This window comes from Cucurbita moschata, unplaced genomic scaffold, assembly GCF_002738365.1.
Source record: "Cucurbita moschata cultivar Rifu unplaced genomic scaffold, Cmos_1.0 Cmo_Scf00019, whole genome shotgun sequence".
NCBI lineage: Eukaryota > Viridiplantae > Streptophyta > Magnoliopsida > Cucurbitales > Cucurbitaceae > Cucurbita > Cucurbita moschata.
This window is the reverse complement of record NW_019268535.1, coordinates 1,515,126-1,535,577: the sequence shown is the minus strand read 5'-3', so window position 1 is coordinate 1,535,577 and position 20,452 is coordinate 1,515,126. Positions and strand designations below refer to the sequence as shown.

Here is a 20,452-nt window from a genome sequence, read left to right as displayed (position 1 = left end):
TAATTTATTAGTACATTCGTCCATAAATGAATAAGACAGAAATTAAAACGTCTAGTGTTCTTAAAAGTTTCAATTTCGTCCCTGTAGCATATTAAAATTTTCGATGGAAGTAATTATTGCTACAAAAAAATAAAATGAATTAATATAGATGCATCCGAGACCACATAGAGTGTACATTCTTCGAAATTTAGTGGCTCAATTATAGAAACTTTATAGTTAAACATGTTTTATTGAGAGCAATTCTATGTTCGGTGAACTCTGAGAAACTTTTCTCTTATGCATGTACGTAAGAACAAAGCATACTAGAAGAACTCGTGTTTGTTTGTGTCATTAGGGATGCATGGGAATATCAATGTGAGATCCCACATCGATTGGAGATGGAAATGAAACATTCTTTATAAGGGTGTGAAAACCTCTTCCGAGCAGACACGTTTTAAAAACCTTGAGGGGAAACTTGAAAGGGAAAGTCCAAACTTTCCTCTTATGCATGTGAGTAAGAACAAAACATGCTAGAAGAGATCCCACATCGGTTGGAGATGGAAACGAAACATTTTTTATAAGGTGTAAAAATCTATTCCTAACAGATACGTTTTAAAAATCTTGAGGGGAAACTCGAGAAGAAAAGTCCAAACTTTCCTCTTATGCATGTGAGTAAGAACAAAGCATGCTAGAAAAACTCTGTTTGTTTGTGTCGTTGGAGATGCAGGAGAATATCGGTGTGAGATCGAGTAAGAACAAAGCATGCAAGAAGAACTCTGTTTGTTTGTGTCATTGGAGATGCAGGAGAATATCGGTGCGAGATCCCACGTTGGTTGGAGATGGGAACAAAACATTTTTTATGAGGGCGTTAAAACCTCTCCGTAATAGACACGTTTTAAAATCCTTGAGGGGAAGTTTAAAAAGGACAAATATTTGCTAGCGGTGAGTTTGAGCCGTTACAATCAAGGTCATCAAGTGTCAAATATGAATTCCGAATCGTGAGCATGAATCATTGTAAAGATTCAATTTTTTTTTTTTAAATGAAATTGAAAAAACATTCCAACATATGAGCAAGATATTTTAAATGGTGGGGTATCAAAATGGTGGCCACTTTGATGAGAAGATGGGGAATGCTAAGCCATTCATTATATTTCATGCATACACCATTTCAATCATTGCCCAAAAGTTTCATAAATTCAAAAATCATCCACTAATTCTTCCATATTTAATATTATTGGATAATTTGTAATATACAAAAGTTGCTGACCTTCATCAAAAAGTAACTTTTTCGGAGATAAAATAAAATGTGATTGCAAGTGTTTCGAATTGCCTAAAAAAGTAGAAACCAATCGAGATCACCTCTTCTGTTACTACAAGTGGAGAAAGGTGGAGCGTGTGGTCTCGGATGAATCGAATTGCGTATTGAAATCGAAACATATGAGTGCTTCAACCGTGAAAAGCTCGTCCTCTTTTTCGCTTTTGTTACGGATGAAATTCCATCTTAAACAACCATATCTCGAACAACAGGACAGAATTGTGGACTTATGATAACAATATGACACAAGGTTTAATACTTTTTCTTTAACGATTGGTTCATGTTCAATTCCAAGAAACTTCTTTTGAAGACGTATGAAAATGACGTTGAAATGTACATTATTTTGTAGGGATTTTGCAAACCCTTTTCTCGTATTTCTCGTATTGTGAATAATGGACAAGATCGATATAGAAAACAAACAAGAATGACGATTCAATTACAAATGAGTCAATCATTGTAACGGTCCAATCCCACCGCTAGTAGATATTGTCCTCTTTGAGCTTTCCCTTTCGGGGTTCCCCTCCACCCTTATAAAGGGTGTTTCGTTCTCCTCCCTAACCAACGTGGGATTCTCACAATTCACCTTTATAAACGGTGTTTCGTTCTCCTCTCCAACCAACGTGAGATTCTCACAATCCACCTCCTTTGGGGCCCAACGTCCTCGCTGACACTCGTTCCTTTCTCCAATCAATGTGGGACCCCCACCAAATCCACCCCCTTCGAGACCCAGTGTTCTTATTGGCATATCACCTCATGTCTACCCCCTTCAAGGAACAGCCTCCTCGCTGGCACATAGTTCGATGTGTTGGATTTCAATAATCAGCTGGGAAATCCTTTCTTTTCGATGGGAGGAAATGGTCAACAACAGGTTGTTGGAAGAAAAATAAAATGCCTAAAATAGAAAGGGAGAGAATGATGAAATTTTGACTGCGCCTTTAATTCAGGTTGTGAAAATATTGTGAACAGATTTCCTATTTAAATATAACCTATCCTAAAAATGGCTGGAGAGTGGCCAACTGAATCTGTGTCACTTCCTACTAAATTGCCATCTAAAACTTAGTTAATCCATTCGACGTGTTTGTCAAATGGTCAAACGGAGAATGAATGTAATCGTGTGAATCTAAATAAGGAAAAATCAGGTTTTATCTAACACGATCTCTTGCTCTACACACCACTAGCAGATATTGTCCTCTTCTTTTAGCTTTCCCTTTCGAGCTTTCTCTCAAGGTTTTAAAACGCAAGGTTTCCACACCCGTATAAAGGATGTTTCGTTCTCCTCCCCAACCAACGCGGGATTCTCACAATCATTGAAACAAATTATTACATAAAAACAAAACCCGAGAAGCATAAGAATGTAGGGTTAAATTTAATATTGAAAGGTTGGAGCTTTTGGGGGAAAAGTTGATGGGAAGTCAAAAGGGAATTGTTTATTAAGTTAGAGGTAATTCTTCATATCTTGAAAGGTGTTCATAATTAGCAAAATGGCAACTTTAATGAGCTCATAAACAAAGTGAAGAAGATAACAACTTTGAAAAGCAAAGCAAAGCAAATCAAAGCAAATAGGGAATTCGTGTCTATCATGGAAACTCACCAATTCATTCCTCAATAATTGCATTCTTTCCATCTCCTTCTCTTTGTGCCCAACATTTCCATCTCTTTATTTCATTGTTTTTATTGCTTACCAAACTCATACGCTCGATTCAACGTAAAATATCTTCATCTCGGTTGGTACTGTTATTAGGTTAAACTATGAGTTTAGTTTGCTCAAAAGTTCGATAATTTTGTGTTTAAGAATAAGTTAAGTTACAAGTTTAGTTCTCGAACATTTAACATTTGTGTTTGATGGGTCTCTTAGTTTTAAAAGATGGATTGACAATAAAATAAAAAAGGTCAAAGAGTTGAGTTTGGTCGTTACTGTGAGATCTCGCATCGATTGGAGAGGGAAATGAAGCATTCCTTATAATTTCTCATAAGGGTGTGAAAATCTCTCCCTCATGTGAGATCTCTCCCTTATAATTCCTCATGTGTTTTAAAACCGTGAGGCTGACAACGATACGTAACGGACCAAAAAGCGGACAATATATGCTAGGAATATATTTGGGATGTTACAGTTATCAGTCGTATTTGTCTCGTTCTACAATTTGCTAGTGGAAATCCATGTGATCTTCAACTAGAGGTGAGAAATTAAGCGGTGCACGAGTTGAATGATATCTCTTTGTCGTTCTTCCGAAGATCGTGCAAGGATTCGATTTCCTCCCATAATTTGATCGATTTCTCACTCCTAGTGAGTTTTTGTTGAATGGGTTGTTCTCCTTTCTCTCATCTCTCGTTGAAAACTTCGCTAAGTGAACTTATTATCAGAACATCTTAGCTTCTTTCGATGAATTGTATGATTAGCTAGTGCCATTACAAAGAGTTGAACCTAAATTACTAAAATAGATAATTTTATATATTTATACGATGCATGTATTATCATAATGACAATCACAACTGATTGAGACAATTATTCGCATATAATTATGTGATGAATTTATACGGTTGCAAGCCATGCAAGTTACAAATATTGGTACCTACGAAATTATTCTACGTTCCACCCTATCAAAAACTCTTCTCGAGTCACAATTTATCTATATGCGTACAATTATCATCTACCTTTCACATTTTTAGGCTTAGGGAGCACGAGAGTAATGCTTACCTAATGGGTCCGAGTTCATGTACACAAACAATTAATACGAAAGCAATACATATCCAACCCCTAACACATATTTCCCGTCCTTATAATCATAATCATGTTTATGTATTAGGTTTTAGGTCCTATCATTCTTGATAGTCGTAGTCATGTTGTATGTGTTTGCATTTCTAAACCACAATTTAGAATTACAAGTAGAAGGACCTATAAACACACTAAACTCGGGATTTTTTTTTCAAATTAAGTCGAGAAACTAATTAAATTAATTAATAATTCCACTAATCATGATTATGCCATATATATATCAAACTAATCTTATCATTCACCAAAAAAGAAAAAACTATTACTTACACAAACCTTATCCTTTGGGTTTCTATAAAAATTTAATAATTTAATAATTTCTTTCCCACCTCACCATATCCTCAAATCCAAAACCCCACCAAATATCCCACTTCTTTTTTGTCACTTTTTGCATTATTATTATTATTATTATTATTATTATTATTATTATTATTATTATTATTATTATTTCCAATTATATGGTGCTGGGAGGTCTTTTTTTATTTTATTTTAAAGAGATATTTGTATATTTTTCATAAATAAATAAATAAATATATATATATATAATTAAGTATTATAATAAAACTTTTATTTAATTTATATATTTCTTTTGTATCTGTTTTTGGACTAATTGCCACGTGGAGGCAGGCTATTGGGTGCTGTCCTCCACGGATGAAAGGTCAAAAGCTAGGCTGGATAGAACGCAATAACAAAATTTAAATCATAAAGAAACAAAAATTAAATTCATTTTCAAATTATTAGTGCTTCACCTTAAAATATTAATCTTTATTAATATAAATAAATCCTAGGTTATTATAAGAAAAAAAAATTTAAATTCAGCAAAATCTCCGTTTAAATGGTGATTTCTACGGTACTTTCGGGATAGATTATCCCGACCTTTTAAATATTGGTTTTTTAGTAAAAAAATCTAAGAATTAGTAACTAATATTAAACGGAGAATTTTGGGTAGATGGAGAATTGGAGCGGTCTCTGATTTTTTGTTAGGAATTTTAACTTCGTAATTCAGTGAATTAGCTCTACCGTACGTACACGTACGTGCTTTGCGATTTATATAATCATGGTGAGCGTTAAATATCAAATATATTATTTATAATAATATAAAAGTTTACATTTTTGGTTAATTTGAGAAGGATGTAATTATTAAGGATTCTAACTTTCTATTAGAATGTTAATCAAATTAGTGTTTAGAGTTGGGGAAGGTTTATTATAAAAGAAGATGATTGAATAATTAATTTATTCCTTAATTTTTATAATTATAAAAAGAAAAATATCAATTTTATATTTTATTAAGACAAAAATAATTCACACACTTGATAGCTCAATCATTCCCTATATAAATGGGAGCTTCTCACATTTGTAATTACAATAAGAAGAAGAAAGATCCTTAGGGTCCCCTCTCAAAAAAAAAAAAAAAACCCTTTTTTTCTTTCATTCCAATCATATAATCTCACGAACCGATAGCGATGGCTTTGTTCGATACCCACCACCTTGGCGTTTTCGCGTTCGGTCTTCTGGGTACATGTTATTTTTTCGTATTTGTCACAAACGACTTTTGAAGTCCTTAAAAACACTCTGTTTTTCGTTACTTTTTCGTATTTTGAGCTTGACGATACATACTTGATTTGTGTTTCGTGGGTCGGTTTTTTTAGGTAACATTATCTCGTTCATCGTGTTCTTGGCTCCCGTGTAAGCTTAACTTCATTACAAATCTTTGTTTTTTATTCATATTGGATCTTGAAATATAATCTTTATGTTGAAATGGGTATTGTTTTTTTGGGGTTAGGCCAACGTTTATGAGGATTTGTAAGAAGAAATCAACGGAAGGGTTTCAATCAATTCCATATGTGGTGGCACTTTTTAGTGCAATGTTGTGGTTATATTATGCTTCGTTCAAGCCTGATGAAGCTCTTCTTATTACTATCAACTCGGTTGGGTGTGTCATCGAGACAATTTACATTGCGATCTTCATTTGCTTTGCTCCGAAGTGCATTCGAGTAATCTAATATGAACTTTTGAAGGGTTTTTTTTACGATTTTCGATTCGAAAAACGTTGAAAAAAGTTAACTTTTTTATGATGAATTCACAGGTTTCCACTTTGAGATTGATTCTTCTGTTGAATTTTGGTGGGTTTTGCTTAATTCTACTTGTAACTCACTTGTTAGTGCAAGGCTCTAACAGAGTTAAGGTTGTTGGCTGGATTTGTGTGGCTTTTAGTGTCAGTGTGTTTGCAGCTCCATTAAGTATCATGGTGAGTATCATTAAATTCTGCTAAGAACAATTTTGTGTTGTTTTGTTTTGTTGGTTTTTAATGATGTTTTTGGGGTTTTGGTTTGTTATATAGAGATTGGTTATTCGCACCAAGAGCGTGGAGTTCATGCCGTTTTATTTGTCGTTGTTCCTCACACTTAGTGCTATTGCATGGCTTCTTTATGGTGTTTTTCTCAAGGATATCTATGTTGCGGTAATGCTTCAATTCTCTCTCTCTCTCTCTCTTAATTATAAGTTTACCACTTTTGTTGCATTTTGCTCAAAGGGTCGGAGCGATCTCGTGTATCAAATTGTTCGGAATAGCCAATGGTGAGATCTCACGTCGGTTGGAGAGGGGAACGAAACATTTCTTATAGAAGTGTAGGAAACCTCTCTCTAGTAGATGCGTTTTAGAACTGTGAGGTTGACGGCGATACGCAATGAAGGAAAGTGGACAATATCTACTAGTGATGGGCTTAAGTCGTTACAAATCGTATTAGAGAGCCGAGTAAGGACGCTGGCCTCCAAAGGGGTGGGGTGTGATATACCAGATTAGTTGGAGAGGAGAACAAAACATTCTTTATAAGGGTTTGGAAAACTCTCCCTAGTAGACGCGTCTTAAAATCTCCGTAATGGATCAAAGCGGACAATATCTACTAGCGGTGGGCTTGAGCTGTTATAAATTGTACCAGAGTTGGTCACCGAATCCAAGAGGGTGGATTGTGATATCACACATTAGTCGGAGAGAGGAACGAAACATTTCTTATAAGGGCGTGGAAACCTCTCCCTAGCAAACGCATCTTAAAATCGTAAGACTGACGGTGATACGTAATAGGCGCTGTTAGAGAACTTGATCCTCTTCCTTAGGGATCATAGACGAGGGAACCCGTATTTTCGACCGAAAAATCAATTCAATTTATTTCGTACTTTTACTCAATAAAAAAATGGGTCAAATTCTACAGGATCAAACCTTTAACACTTTTTTAAAAAATGACGTTGAAAGACCCGAATGAATAGAAAACGATCGTTTAAACCTATAACACGTTTTAAAAAGATTTAAACTTGTTATTAGACACAAAATCTCTAAATTTCTATTCTTTCTATTAACAATTTAATGATTGAACTCCATGTTTTGATCATCACCAGCTTCCAAATGTCCTTGGATTCATATTTGGAGTAGCTCAAATGATACTATATTTAATCTACAAGAAGCATGAAACAGCCAAAGCAAAGGAAATGAAGCTACCAGAACACACAATAGATATTGTAATGACTGCCGCCGCCATTCCTCCGACCACCAACTCCGACAAGGACAAAGATTCTTCGCCGCCGCCACCTTCTGCCGCCGCCATAGAGATTGAGGTAATAACAACCAACGAAGCCAAACTCGACAGCAAATTGGATCTAAACCATAAAGACAACGACAAAACTACAGACCCAAATGCTTAATTATTCGAAATGTTTTTCAATTTCCTCGTGTTCTTCCTTTGTTGCTCGAGTTTCTTTGCAATGCTTAAACTTTGTTCTTCTTTGAATGTTCTTGCCACCATGTAAAAAATCATGTAAAGTTCTTCATTTTCATGAAAAAAAAAAGTACAAGAGCTTTGGTTGAATGTTGTTATTAGAAATCACGACTCTCCACAATGGTAGATATTATTCATTTTGAGCATAAACTCTCGTGGCTTTGCTTTGGACTTCCCCAACAATCCTCTTCTCGAATAAAATACACTAAGAGCCTCCCCTGAGGCTTATTAACCGAGTCCTGACTCTTTCTCTGGAGTCCTCAAACAAAATACACCATTTGTTCGATACTTGAGTCACTTATTGATTACACTTTCAAGACTCACAACTTTTTTGTTCGACATTTGAGGATTCTATTGACATGGCTAAGTTAAGGGCGTGATTCTGATACTATGTCAGGAATCACGACCTAATTTGAGCATAAGCTCTCATGAGTTTGCTTTGAGGTTCCTCAAAAGGCCTCGTACCAATGGAGATATATTCCTTACTTACAAACCCTTGTCCTTTTAATAAGCCAACGTGGAACTCCCTCCCACCAATCCTCAACAGTTGTAGCCTTTTCTTTTCTTGATTAATTTAGCTATGCCTACCATTTGGAAAGGTGGGTTGGGTAGCTTTATGATCTTATGGATAGATTGTGTCGTTTGATTATATTAAAGATGAGAAAGTGGGTATGAGAGGCTTTTGAATGTCTTAAACTTTGGCTGTTTACGTGGCTTTTGAACACATAAAATAATGAAAACACTCTATGATTACCCATTTGAAGCCTAACCCTCCAATATTTCTATGCTTTTTGTACGAAAAAGTTGAGTGATAGAACAAAATTTAAGCTGCCTAAAATTTAGGTAACCATATATGTATAAAGTTTACACCTTTGTGAAGTGGGTATTAAAGTTGAAGATAATGTGAAAAAGTTGCAACTTGTGTAACTTATGTAACACGTTTATTTCACGTTAAACTGTTTGAAATGTTTCTAAGCTTTTAAGGTTAGGTTCGGTTGTTCTTCATTGTTTAAGAACTTTCATTTTTCTTGGATCGTTACAATGAGTAACAAAAACTAATGTGGGCTACTGAGTTGCACATTGCACATATAGTAGTAGTTAGAGATGTTCATTCTTCTTCTATGGAGATGGGTCTTGTAAGGTGTGAGATCTCACATCGATCAGAGAAGAGAACAAACATTTTTTATAACGGTGTGAAAGTCTCCCAACAAACGCATTTTAAACCATTGAGGGGAAGTCTAGAAGAAAAAACCTAAAGATGGCAGTATCTGATAACAGTGAGCTTAGGCTGTTACAAATGATATTAGAGCTAGGTACCGAGTAGTGTGCCAGCGAAAACACTGAACTTCGAATGGGGGTGGACAACAGGCAGTGTGCTAGCGAGAACAATGAGCCCCGATGGGGGTAGACATCGGGTAGTGTGCTAGCAAGGACACTGAGCTCCGAAGGGGTGGACATCGAGCGATGTGTCAGTGAAGACATGGAGCCTCGAAGAGGGTGGATATTATGGGCTGTGCCAGCGAGAATGATGGGTTCCGAAGGGGGTGAATTGTGAAATTCCACGTCGATGGGAGAGGAGAACGAGTGTTAGTGAGGACGTTGGGCCTCGAAGAGGGGTGAATTGTGAGATTCCGAGAAGGGAACAAAACATTTTTTTACAAATGTGTGAAAACCTCTCTCTAACAGACGCGTTTTAAACAATTAGAGGAAATCCAGAAAAAAAATCACTTCGAAAAAAAAAATTCCTTGATCGTTTGGATTACTTTTTAACTTGAATATTTTTAATAAAAATGTAAATATATTTTACAATTTTCAAAATTATTTTCAATAAAAAAAATTAATTTTGGATAATCCTTCCATTAAACATTATTAAAAGTGGATTTAAGTTGATTCAATCCATTGAATAAGACCAAGAGAAACAAAAATTATAATTATAATTATTAATTCATAAAGTTTAGCCAAAAAAAAAAACAAAAAAAAAAGGTATATATAATAAGATAAATTAATATGTTCATTAATATAAAATCCAAAAAAGCAAAGCAAATCAGCTAATAAACAATGCGTAGCAAAGAGGAGTTTAATTACTTCTATTTCGTACAATAAAGCACTAATTAAGAGAGAGAAAGATTGGTTTATTTCCTAATCCCATCCCTACCACCAACGCTTCTATTGAACTCCAAAGCATACATGAGCTGAGTTAGAAATTTTTTAGAACAACCAAAATTTCGAACAATTTGGATTGGTGATTTAAATAGGGTTCACAATCTAATTCAAATAAGATTAGGTTAGGTTAGGTCGCCAAATTGTTCATACTTGTTCATACAAGTCATAGTCATAATCTATTGTTACCTTCTATTGCAAATGTCAACTATTCTTAATCTCTATACCAATCTTAGAGTTGGGTTGTGGACCCTATTTTAAGGTTGGTCGGGTTGATCTAACTACAAAAGTTCTTAAGCAATCTAACCCTTATGGTTTAGTTGGATATCTAAAAAGTCTCACAACTTCTAAAAATGATCATCTCTAAATAACAGGGGTCAAAGTCGGCCAGTGAGACGATAGAGGATAAGCTTCATCGTCGAGAGGGAAACAGTTGAATCACCCGCTAAGGCTCCTAAATGATAGCTGAGTGATAAATGAGTTAAGGGTGTAAAGACAGCCAGGAGGTTTGCCTAGAAACAGCCACTCTTGAAAGAGTGCGTAATAGCTAACTAATCAAGCGCTCTTGCGCCGAAGATGAACAAGGCTAAGCGATTTGTCGAAGCTGTGGGATGTAAAAATGCATCAGTAGGGGAGAGTTCTGCCTTAGAGGGAAGCACCTATGCGAGCAATGGTGGACGAAGCAGGAGCGAGAATGTTGATTTAAGTAACGCAAATCTTTGACCGTCCTATTAGCTTTGACCGTCAAATCTTTGAAACTTCTTTATAGAATGAAAGATCACATGGATGAACTTTCAAATTATATGTTTCACTTTAAGAAACTTGTTTTCAAAAACCCTATTGAGGGGAATTTCTTGAGATTTATATAATAAAATAAAAAGAATTTGTTCTTGGGATATGTGCATAAAATAAGACTGGATGGAGTCTTCAGCCCAATTCCCTGCATGTGGAATTAAGAAGATATGGTCCGTAATTATATCAAGCTGGCCACCCAATAAATTTGACCAAATTACTAGATGGGTACCTAAATTCCACAAGTTCAAGGGTATATGTGGAAATTATAGTACAGATTTAGAATATTAACCACTGGGGACTGAGTTGACAAAATAAGCCAACAAAGAAGAGAAGAAAATGCCATGGATGTGGGCCCATTGGGCCTTCTAGATACTACGACCCAGACGGCCCACATCCATAAAATGACAAAAGAATTGAAGGAAAAAAGAAAATTGGGCATACACCACGTTTTTCACTTGTGAAACCAATCCCTCCCAACAATAATACACATTTTTCTAAATATATCATTGTCCAATCATGTAGACTTGGAAGACACCTAAACCATTAGGCATTCATGGTGTGAGATCTCCCACCGGTTGAAGAGAAAAATGAACATCTTTATAAGGGTACGTAAGCTTTTCTCTAGTAGACACATTTTAAAACCTTGAGAGGAAGGAAACTCATAATGGAAAATCCAAAGAGGACAATATCTATTTTACTCCTTCAAAGTACTCGAAAAGTCTATGTCCATTCAACACGATTGACACACCAAACCTTTAGATGTGCGTATTATTGTCTAGAGCCCAAAAACACACGGACAAAGGCATACCAAAAAAGGCTCAAGGGAAGAATTTACCAAGTTAGAAAAGGCGAAACCAACAAAAAGGAAAACCAGCTTTCTTTCTATATTGATGAATCATGGCCTACAAATGTGTTCCGCGTGAGAGAGGATGTGACAAATTAATAGATAATTTATAGGCAACCAAACAAACAGAGAAATATTCTTGCATATAATGGGGCTTTGAATCTCCTGAATTTGTGACACTAACATCATGCTATCAGATTGTATATAACTATATATATACACTTTGGCCTTACCTACCTCGATCGCCTATCTCATCACACACCCAAAAAAAATATTGAAATGAAATAGGTTTCTAGCATTTCTTCCCTATCTCACCATCTATGTATACGAAAAGTTGGTGCCATGACCATTATTAGACCACAAACCTTCTCCCTTAAACCTCAAGATGACTGTAAAAATCAGACCTCTCTAAAAGAAAAACTTCGTAGGAGCAGGAACAGAAACACAAGGCCACGCACATGTAAAGCAAAAGCAGAACCCAAAAATTGAAAAGAAAGGAAAAGAAAAGGCAGGTGGGGGCCACTGTCAATCAGTAATCGACTAAAGTACCTGCTGGTTCTAGTGTGCATCATATGAGCGTCTCCTAGATGGTTTGGAGCGTGTCATTTCAGTTGCAGACAACTGAGGAGACTGATAGCGGATAGGGAAAAGTGTTAGCATACTGGAAGGAGAGAGTTCCGCCGTAGACCAGAGGCTTGCCGTCGTTGACGAGGCAGTCGTCGTAGCGAAGGCGCTTGAAGATTCTGGGATTGATGAGGTGGGCCGAGCTGAACCAGCCACATTTGAAATGAATGCCATGGATGTCACAGCCTGTAGCACAAGCATTCACCACTTCCACAGTGTAGGTGGGAATACCAGTTGGAAGTGGAGCTGTGGGGCCTTGGTTAATCACAATGTCTGATTTTGTACACTTTTCTCCCCAAATTCTGGTTGGTTCCTCAAATGCTGCTTCTCCTAAAGCACATTCAAATAAAGAAATGGGTCGACGTCATTTGTTAGCATCGGATAATGGGCATTGCTCAGGCACCAACCACGTGCAAACATTACTCTTATAAATAAATATCGACCCACCAATGGGCCAAAAGTCTCCAGACACACAAAATACACTTTCTGGAGGTCATAAAGATGTGTTGAGAAAGCATAAATAAGCAATTAAAAAAGATAAAGCAAATTCAATGGCAATAGAGGAGAGGTAAAGACTAAAAGAGAGTCTGAAAAAGAGAAATCCGCGGGAGCACTTCCTTATCACAATCAATTTGTTAGCACGAAGGAAAATTTAAAATTACGTCCATTACATACATGATAAATTTAAAAGATAATAAAACTGTCCTACCGCCACCCATCCCACTAATGAGAATATAGCATCAGCTAATCGTATTATATAATTCTACATACACACTAAACGGCAAAGCTTTTGGCTTAAAGGAATGAATCAATTAGAAGCCACAAAGGTAAAACTCAGAAAGGCATTATAATGCTCGGCGCTTTTGAACCAAAGGTTTCTTTTGTGTAATCAATGAATCGTGGACAGAACAGGAAGAAAGCCTGATGGGTATCAGGGATCTATGAAAGAAGATTTCCCCAAAAACAGATACAGAAAGGCCATATGGGTTAAAGAGCCGAAGGGCTGGAAAGCTACCTAGCAAAAGGTGCGCCTTAGCTTCATTACTAAGAATGGACGGGCGTGTAATTCTGACACCAAATCAACCATTTATGCAATTGAGTAGCCAATCTCTCCCTACCCCCAACCCCGAGATCATTATTTCAAAATAAAGCAAAAATCATAGTGAAAACAAAACGATAGAAGTAAAAAAACAGCGCAACAAACTCAGAATTCGAGTCCTCCCTCCACGATTTTGTACCGACGTTTACGAAACACGATTAGATCAGATTTCAAGAACTTACTAGTAAGAAGTTTGCGACGAGGGGTAACTCTTGTGCTCCTTAAACCCGATCGAAGAAAACTCGGTGGACTTGAGTCCATAAAGGAACCAATAATATTCAGATCTGCAATCATGCAAGGCAGGGAATTATGTAAAAAAGTACTAGAATAAGAATAACATCTTTGTTTCTATAGGCAGCACAAAAGGGACAAAGGAGATACAGGACAAGGAGCACAATGATAGAAAAACAAATAAAATAATAGAAGAAGACAAACGAAAGGTACACAAAGAGAGGCAATGGATAAGTGTAACAACTCAACCACAGCAAAAACAAATTCAAAACAATGAGCGGAGGACAGAGAATAATGTGAAAGAGATGATACAGACCTGTAAGAAAGGCGGATACGGACAAGAAGATGAACAAAGCCGAAGCGAAAATCACCAAAACTCGCCGGGTAGTAGTAGTACTAGTAGATAGACCTTTCATCATTTATAACAGGAATACTGTAGAATTCGCAATGGAGTATGGACTGTTCTTCAGAAACAGTGAAAGAAAGAAATCGAAGGAATGGAACTCGGAGTCGGAAAGTTAAGTCCGATCCTTGATAACAGAGCAGTTCAGATGGAGAAAACTAAAAATCCTGCGTTGGAAAAAGAATGAAAACATCGCATCATGAGAGGAAAATAGCATTTAAAATATAATCAGTCAAAAAAAAAAAAAAAAAAAAGAGCCGTCGAAACGAAGATATCCTGAGAACTTGATTGACTTTAAAGAACCATTGCCTGAGCAGAGGTCAGAGTCTCAGTCTCAGACTATACTTACCAGTTACGCCACTGCTAGGCGTAGCATAGGCAAAATTAAGGAAACGACAGGCAGAAGGTGGAATCCAGATCGTTGGATGAAAAAGAGGAATAGGCCAAAAATACGAATGAATATAAATGGAAGAACGCGTCAAGGTACAATTCTCAAGGAAATTCAAAACAGGCAAAAAACCAAAGCCGTGATCCAGAGAAATGGAACAAAAACGAGGCGTGTTATGGTGCAAGGGAAGTGGCAGTCATGGAGGAAGTAGAAGGACAAAATCGAGAGCCAGAAAAGGAAGAATACGGATACAATTAAGAACGCCATGCGCGAGAGAAAAAGTGAAACAGAAAAAAGTTCAAGGAAGAAGAGGAAGAGCGATACGTACAAAAGCGAAATGGCGCAGAGAAAGTTCAGTCCAGTAGCCGTCCAGGAGAGACAAAAATCACAGACGAAAATCGTAGATACCTGCAAACAACAAAACAGCATGATCCTCAAAAACTGAATATCATCGTTTCGTTCCATTTCAACGCATTGATTTAACAAAAAGGCATACGCACTTACACAATGCTGCAGATGAAGACGGAGACGATACGAAAGGAGAAAAGTGAAACACGGGAACGCGGCAGCGATGGGCGGCGACGGAGCAGTTGTCGGAGGAGGGAACTGGGAGGGAAGGAGTTGAGCGGTTCAGAAACTAAAAAGAAAAAAAAAAAAAAAAAAAAAAAAAGGACAAAAATGAAAATGAAAATGAATGGAATTAAAGATGTGACAGACAGGCACCTGTATAGAGTAGCGTTGTGGTGGGGGAAGGTAACCGTCACGTGTGCAATATTTGTCCACGTGGCAACCCCTCCTTGGATGTAATTCTTTTTTTTTTTTCCTTAAATTTAATTTTTTAGATTACAAAACAAAACCTCCATTTAAAAATTTAAAAATAATAATTATTTAAAATTTAAAAATAATAATTATTTAAAATTTAAAATAATTTAATAGGTTTTGAATTTTAACGTTATTTACATTTTTTATTTTTTATAGACGTTGCCATAAATTATTTAAAAAAAATAAAGGTATAAAATATATTTACTAATGTTTAGTCATTGCCACGTGTAATATATTTTTAATTATTTAATATTTTTGTTTATCTAGCTGTTGCTTTCCTAGTTGCTACTTCTTTTTGTTTCATCTACAAGGTGGCATTAGATGAGGAGTGGTAGATTTTTTTTTTTATTATTTATTGGGAAAAAAAGAGTGGCAGCTGACTGTTTATTAAATAAAATAAATAATATATTCACAAATATTCAAAGGATTTTCATATGTTTTGTGATTATTATTTATTTATTTATTTAGGTAATTTAGCCCTATAAATGTGATCATACATTGAATTAGATGCCCATTTTTTCGGGAAAAAAAAGTGTTGTCCGACCAAAAAGTTCATTTTTTAATTGTTTTTTCTTCCTATTTAATATTTAGTTTATTTTATTTGTCTTAAATTTGTATGGAAAACTATATGATCAACCACTTTCCACAGATATGAGACGTGTCATTAAAGATATTTGAAAGCTCTCATGGCTTCGCTTTAGGCTTTCTCAAAAGGTCTTATACCAATGTAGAGTGTATTCTTTAATTATAAACCCATTATCATTCCCTAAATTAACCGATGTGGGACACTTTCATCCAAAAGAGAAATCCCCTTTGTTAGATAGATGGGGTTGGGACGGAGATTATATTCCACGTCCACGTCCCCGACTTGTCTCATCTCTGTCCCACATCAAAAAGAATAATCAATAGAACAAAATTCCTCACGAAGAACTCAATCCCTACCAATTTTCGAATCTCCACTCCAATCCCACAAAAATAAATAAAAATTTTCACATGAACAAAATAGGTAGCGGGAATGGAGATGACAAAGAGCTCCCGTCCCCGCCTCACCTCGTAGGTATTTCTAACTATCTAACTTGTTGAAGGAGATCGCATGGAGCTATTGCTCGTGGTAATAGAACGTAACTGAGTAGAGTAGTATAATAACACATCGGATTCCAAGTTAAACATTAAAAAATTTCTGAAACCCATGTTTTCATCGAGCTTTCTCCACCATCTTCCTTCCATTCATTTCGTGGGACCAACTCACGACGATCAGAAAGATTCAAATGCACAAGCCAGGGAACGTAAGCCACACAATAAATACACAGTTTTTAATGAAAACCTAGCCCGTAAACACGCCTCCGTTAAAGAAAACAAATGATTATTATAGAATGAAAATTAGTCATAAACAAGGTCTTAGCTAAGGAATGTACATAGGGACAAGACATTTTAGTGTCTTAATGGAGCTGATGATACTATACATAGGGACAGGCATTTGTGTCTTAATGGACCTGATATCACCGGCAGCCTTAACTCCTACTGCTAAATGGGCCATTGAAAGGACAATACTCAATTGGGTCATTAGGAGTTCATCAAATAATTGGCCCCATTCATTTAACTAATACTTTTCAGTATTTATTTCACTTTATTATTTCTTTAACATCATACAACGTGGCATTCCATCGTCCAACAACCTCAAAATATCCATATATTTTTTAATTTATTTAAAAATTCTATTTTAAATTTTAAAATTATCTAAAAAAAAAACTAAAAAATACCCGTTAATACTTTATTTTAAAAGTGTTTAAAAAATATTTTAAATTTTAAAAAGTTTATAAATTATTAATATTCTTTAGAATGTTCATGAATATTTTTAAATCACAATTGTAAATTTTTTTTAAAGTTTAAAAATATTTTAAAATATTTTTTTGGGAAGATATTAATGAAATTGAAAGTCAAAATAGTTGTTTTTCAAATATTTTTTTTTTAAATTAAATGATATTTTTTAATTGAAAATTTTAGATTTTTTTATTTTTTAAAAATTTAAAAACATTATTAAAACTTTCTAATTAAGATAATTTTATTAATTTATATATATATATATATATATATATATATATATATATTATGAAGAGGTCACTTTCTTTTTTGTACTTGAAGAATAATATGGATTATTTTTTATTTAAAAAAAAAAAGAAACTAGGATTGGAATATAGGAGCTACAGTAAGCTTAGAGTAGGGCTGCGCAAATTATCATCCAACACTATGCTAATTAATGACACGTCACATCCTTCTCAAATTATCACATGCCCTATGCTTATTTTCCCCCAATTTTCCTATTTTTAAACCATTATATTCAAATTATTATGTATTTTCTTTTTATATATATAAAAACGTTCGAAGACGGTTGACAAGAGAAGGGTTTATGTGAACCATTTGGAAAAGTCGAGTCAATCTGGTGTCTTTAGTGTTTGTATTTGAAACTGTAGAGGGTAGGGATGTTCATATAGCTCGAGAATCTAACTAACCCACACCGTAAAAGTTAGGTTGAGTTAGATTCTTTTTTGGTTTGTGTTGGTTCGGAGGTTGACGTTTCTAACTAAACCAACTGACTCGAAAATAGGGTTACAACGTAACTCAACTCTACTTTTAAGATTATTATGATGATTAAGAATATTTGACATTTTGTAGCTGTGTTGTGTGTTGGATGATAGGAGTTCACATCAGGCTAATTTAGGGAATGATCATGGGTTTATAAGTGAGGAATACTAACTCTATTGGTGTGAAGCCTTTTGGGAAGCACAAAGTAAAACCATGAGAGCTTAGGCTCAAAGTGAACAATATCATACCATTGTGGAGAGTCGTGTTCGTCTAACATGGTATGATTTTTTTTGTATTGAAAAAATAGAACAACCCAACCAATTCGACTCGAAAATAGAGAGCTTGGTTGTGAACTCTATTCACGTTAACATTTCCTAAATACTTCCTAAAAAAAACTATTTAAAAATGTTTTTATGAAAAGAAAAAAAAAAAACCCGATGAGCCAAAAGCGGGTACAAAAGGACTAAATTGGACCAACCTATGGTGTACGAGTTATTATGTCAATGACATCGTAAGACAACTAATTAATTAGTATGGAAGAATTGCAGTGCCACAAGAAAACCGAAGAAAGTCAACATATTTCAGCAATTTGTAGTCTGTCGTCCTACCTCTTTTTAATTGTTACCCAAATATTTGTACATTTTCTAAAAAAGAAAGAAGAAAAAACGAGAGGCGACGATGGAGGAAACATGTAACAATTCAAACTTATCACTAGTAGATATTGTCCGTTTTGCCCTGTTAGTACCGCTGTCAGCCTCACCCTTATAAACAATGTTTCGTTCCTCTCTCTAACTAATGTGAGATCTCACAATTTGCCCTCAAGGTCACACCGCTTCGTGTCTTGGTCTGATACCATTTGTAACAGTCAAAACCCACCACTAGCAAATATTGTTTCTTTGGCCTGTTACGTACGGTTTCAAAACGCGTATACTATGGAGAGGTTTCCACACCCTTATAAGGAATGTTTCGTTTCCCTTTCCAATCGACATGGGATCTCACAATACAAATGTCACGCATTTGGTAACATCACGTTTCTTTTTTTTATTTCTCGTTTTTGTTTTTTATTTATTTCTCATCTCCTTTTATTGAACAACATTAAAAAACACTAAAAATAAAAAAAAAAATAAATAAATAAAATAAACTTTATTTTATTTTATCTAAGATATTGAAATTTTTTGTATTTATTTATTCATATTCGGCACAACTTTCATTACTTTATTTAAAAAAATAATAAAAATAATTATGCATGTCATCCATAGATTATTTATTTAAGATTTGAATATAAATTCAAAAAAAAAATTTATTGAGACAGTTCCAAGAAAGAGAATAATATTTAAAACCTAATTCCACCACTAAATTTCAACATGCTCCCTACATTACGTCATCAATCTGCCAAATATGACTTTTTCCTTCAATTATTTTTTATTTTAGCTTCCACCCATTTTCCTTCTTCATGTTCATCCCCTTTCTTTTTTTTTTTTTTTTTTTTAATTATTATTTATTTTTAAATATAATATAAAAAAACTATTGAACTAAAACGTGCAGTTTTTCTCTATGTTAGTTTATATGTTGTCTAATTAATGATTTTTATATTCTAAATTGAAATCATCATACGTGTCGCCTTCTTTTCCCTGAGAATGTATGAACATTCTGGGTAGGTTGCAATAAATCGTTGGTCGAAGGTTTGGACCAATAGTAATTCATCATGTGAGATCTTACATTGGTTGGAGGAGGGAATGGAACATTCCTTATAAGGGTGTGAAAACATTTCTTTAGTACACACGTTTTAAAATCGTGAAGCTAACGATGTTACATAACGGTCTAAAGTGGACAATATCTACTAGTGGTGGGCTTGGACTATTACTAATGATATCAGAGTCGGACATCGGACGGTGTGCCAACGAGGACGCTGGCTCCTAAGGGGATAGATTGTGAGATCTCACATTGGTTGGAGAGGTGAACGAAGAATTTCTTATAAGGGTGTGGAAACCTCCCCCTAGTAAACACGTTTTAAAATTGTGAGACTGAGAACGATATGTAACGGGCCAAAACAGACAATATCTGCTAGCGGTGGACTTGGGCTGTTACAAAAGGTATCAGAGCCGGACACTAGGCAGTGTGCCAATAAGGACGCTGGCCCCTAAGAGGGTAGATTGTGAGATCTCATGTTGGTTGGAGAGGTGAACGAAGAATCTTTATAAGGATGTGGAAACTTATCCCTAGTAGACACATTTTAAAATCGTGAGACTGACAACGATACGTAACGGGCCAAAGCAGGCAGTATCTACTAGCGGTAGACTTGGGCTGTTGCAAAAGATATCAGAGTCAGACACTAGGCAGTGTGCCAGCAATGATGCTGACCCCTAAGGGAATAGACTATGAGATCTCACATTAGTTGGAGAGGTGAACGAAGAATTCCTTACAAGGGTGTGGAAACTTCTCCCAAGTAGACGCGTTTTAAAATCATGAGACTGACAACGATACGTAACGGGCCAAAGCAGACAATATCTGCTAGTGATGGACTTGGGCTGTTACAAAAGGTATCAGAGTCAGACACTAGACGGTGTGCTAGCAAGGACGTTGGCCCCTAAGGGAATAGATTGTGAGATCTCACATTAGTTGGGGAGGTGAACGAAAAATTCCTTACAAGGGTGTGGAAACCTCTCTCT

General features: G+C 35.5%; 2 protein-coding genes and 1 long non-coding RNA gene across 4 annotated transcripts; 1 reads left to right on the top strand and 2 right to left on the bottom strand.

The window, feature by feature from the left end:
• Positions 1–456: 456 nt before the first annotated feature.
• Positions 457–19,962, bottom strand: LOC111457279. Its single transcript, XR_002712894.1, has 3 exons — positions 19,836–19,962; positions 7,944–7,945; positions 457–473 (listed from the first exon to the last, which is right to left on the bottom strand). It is a non-coding gene; the product is annotated as an uncharacterized LOC111457279 (long non-coding RNA).
• LOC111457274 (bidirectional sugar transporter SWEET12-like) lies at positions 5,426–7,924 on the top strand. Its single transcript, XM_023099493.1, has 6 exons — positions 5,426–5,579; positions 5,714–5,750; positions 5,848–6,058; positions 6,151–6,312; positions 6,406–6,525; positions 7,458–7,924. Exons 1-6 carry the CDS (start codon positions 5,528–5,530, stop codon positions 7,758–7,760), a joined length of 885 nt encoding a protein of 294 aa, XP_022955261.1. The 5' UTR covers positions 5,426–5,527; the 3' UTR covers positions 7,761–7,924.
• LOC111457275 (protein TAPETUM DETERMINANT 1-like) lies at positions 11,722–15,066 on the bottom strand. 2 transcript variants are annotated; one of them, XM_023099494.1, is made up of 5 exons: positions 14,883–15,066; positions 14,707–14,786; positions 13,904–14,157; positions 13,539–13,640; positions 11,722–12,587 (listed from the first exon to the last, which is right to left on the bottom strand). In XM_023099494.1, exons 3-5 carry the CDS (start codon positions 14,004–14,006, stop codon positions 12,241–12,243), a joined length of 552 nt encoding a protein of 183 aa, XP_022955262.1. In that variant the 5' UTR covers positions 14,007–14,157; positions 14,707–14,786; positions 14,883–15,066; the 3' UTR covers positions 11,722–12,240. The 2 variants fall into 2 exon arrangements, with proteins under 2 accessions (XP_022955262.1, XP_022955263.1); XM_023099495.1 differs by having other exon boundaries at positions 14,879–15,048.
• Positions 19,963–20,452: the final 490 nt, after the last annotated feature.

What these genes read in the sequence shown, in the direction of transcription:
- LOC111457274 (XM_023099493.1), top strand. Translation starts at nt 5,528, where the DNA reads ATGGCTTTGTTCGATACCCACCACCTTGGCGTTTTCGCGTTCGGTCTT. An exon ending in ATCGTGTTCTTGGCTCCCGT is followed by an intron (nt 5,751 to 5,847) that starts GTAAGCTTAACT and finishes TTTTGGGGTTAG; the next exon opens with GCCAACGTTTATGAGGATTT. An exon ending in TTGCTCCGAAGTGCATTCGA is followed by an intron (nt 6,059 to 6,150) that starts GTAATCTAATAT and finishes ATGAATTCACAG; the next exon opens with GTTTCCACTTTGAGATTGAT.
- LOC111457275 (XM_023099494.1), bottom strand. Translation starts at nt 14,006, where the DNA reads ATGATGAAAGGTCTATCTACTAGTACTACTACTACCCGGCGAGTTTTG. An exon ending in CGTATCCGCCTTTCTTACAG is followed by an intron (nt 13,641 to 13,903) that starts GTCTGTATCATC and finishes GCATGATTGCAG; the next exon opens with ATCTGAATATTATTGGTTCC. An exon ending in TCGTCGCAAACTTCTTACTA is followed by an intron (nt 12,588 to 13,538) that starts GTAAGTTCTTGA and finishes AATGTGCTTTAG; the next exon opens with GAGAAGCAGCATTTGAGGAA.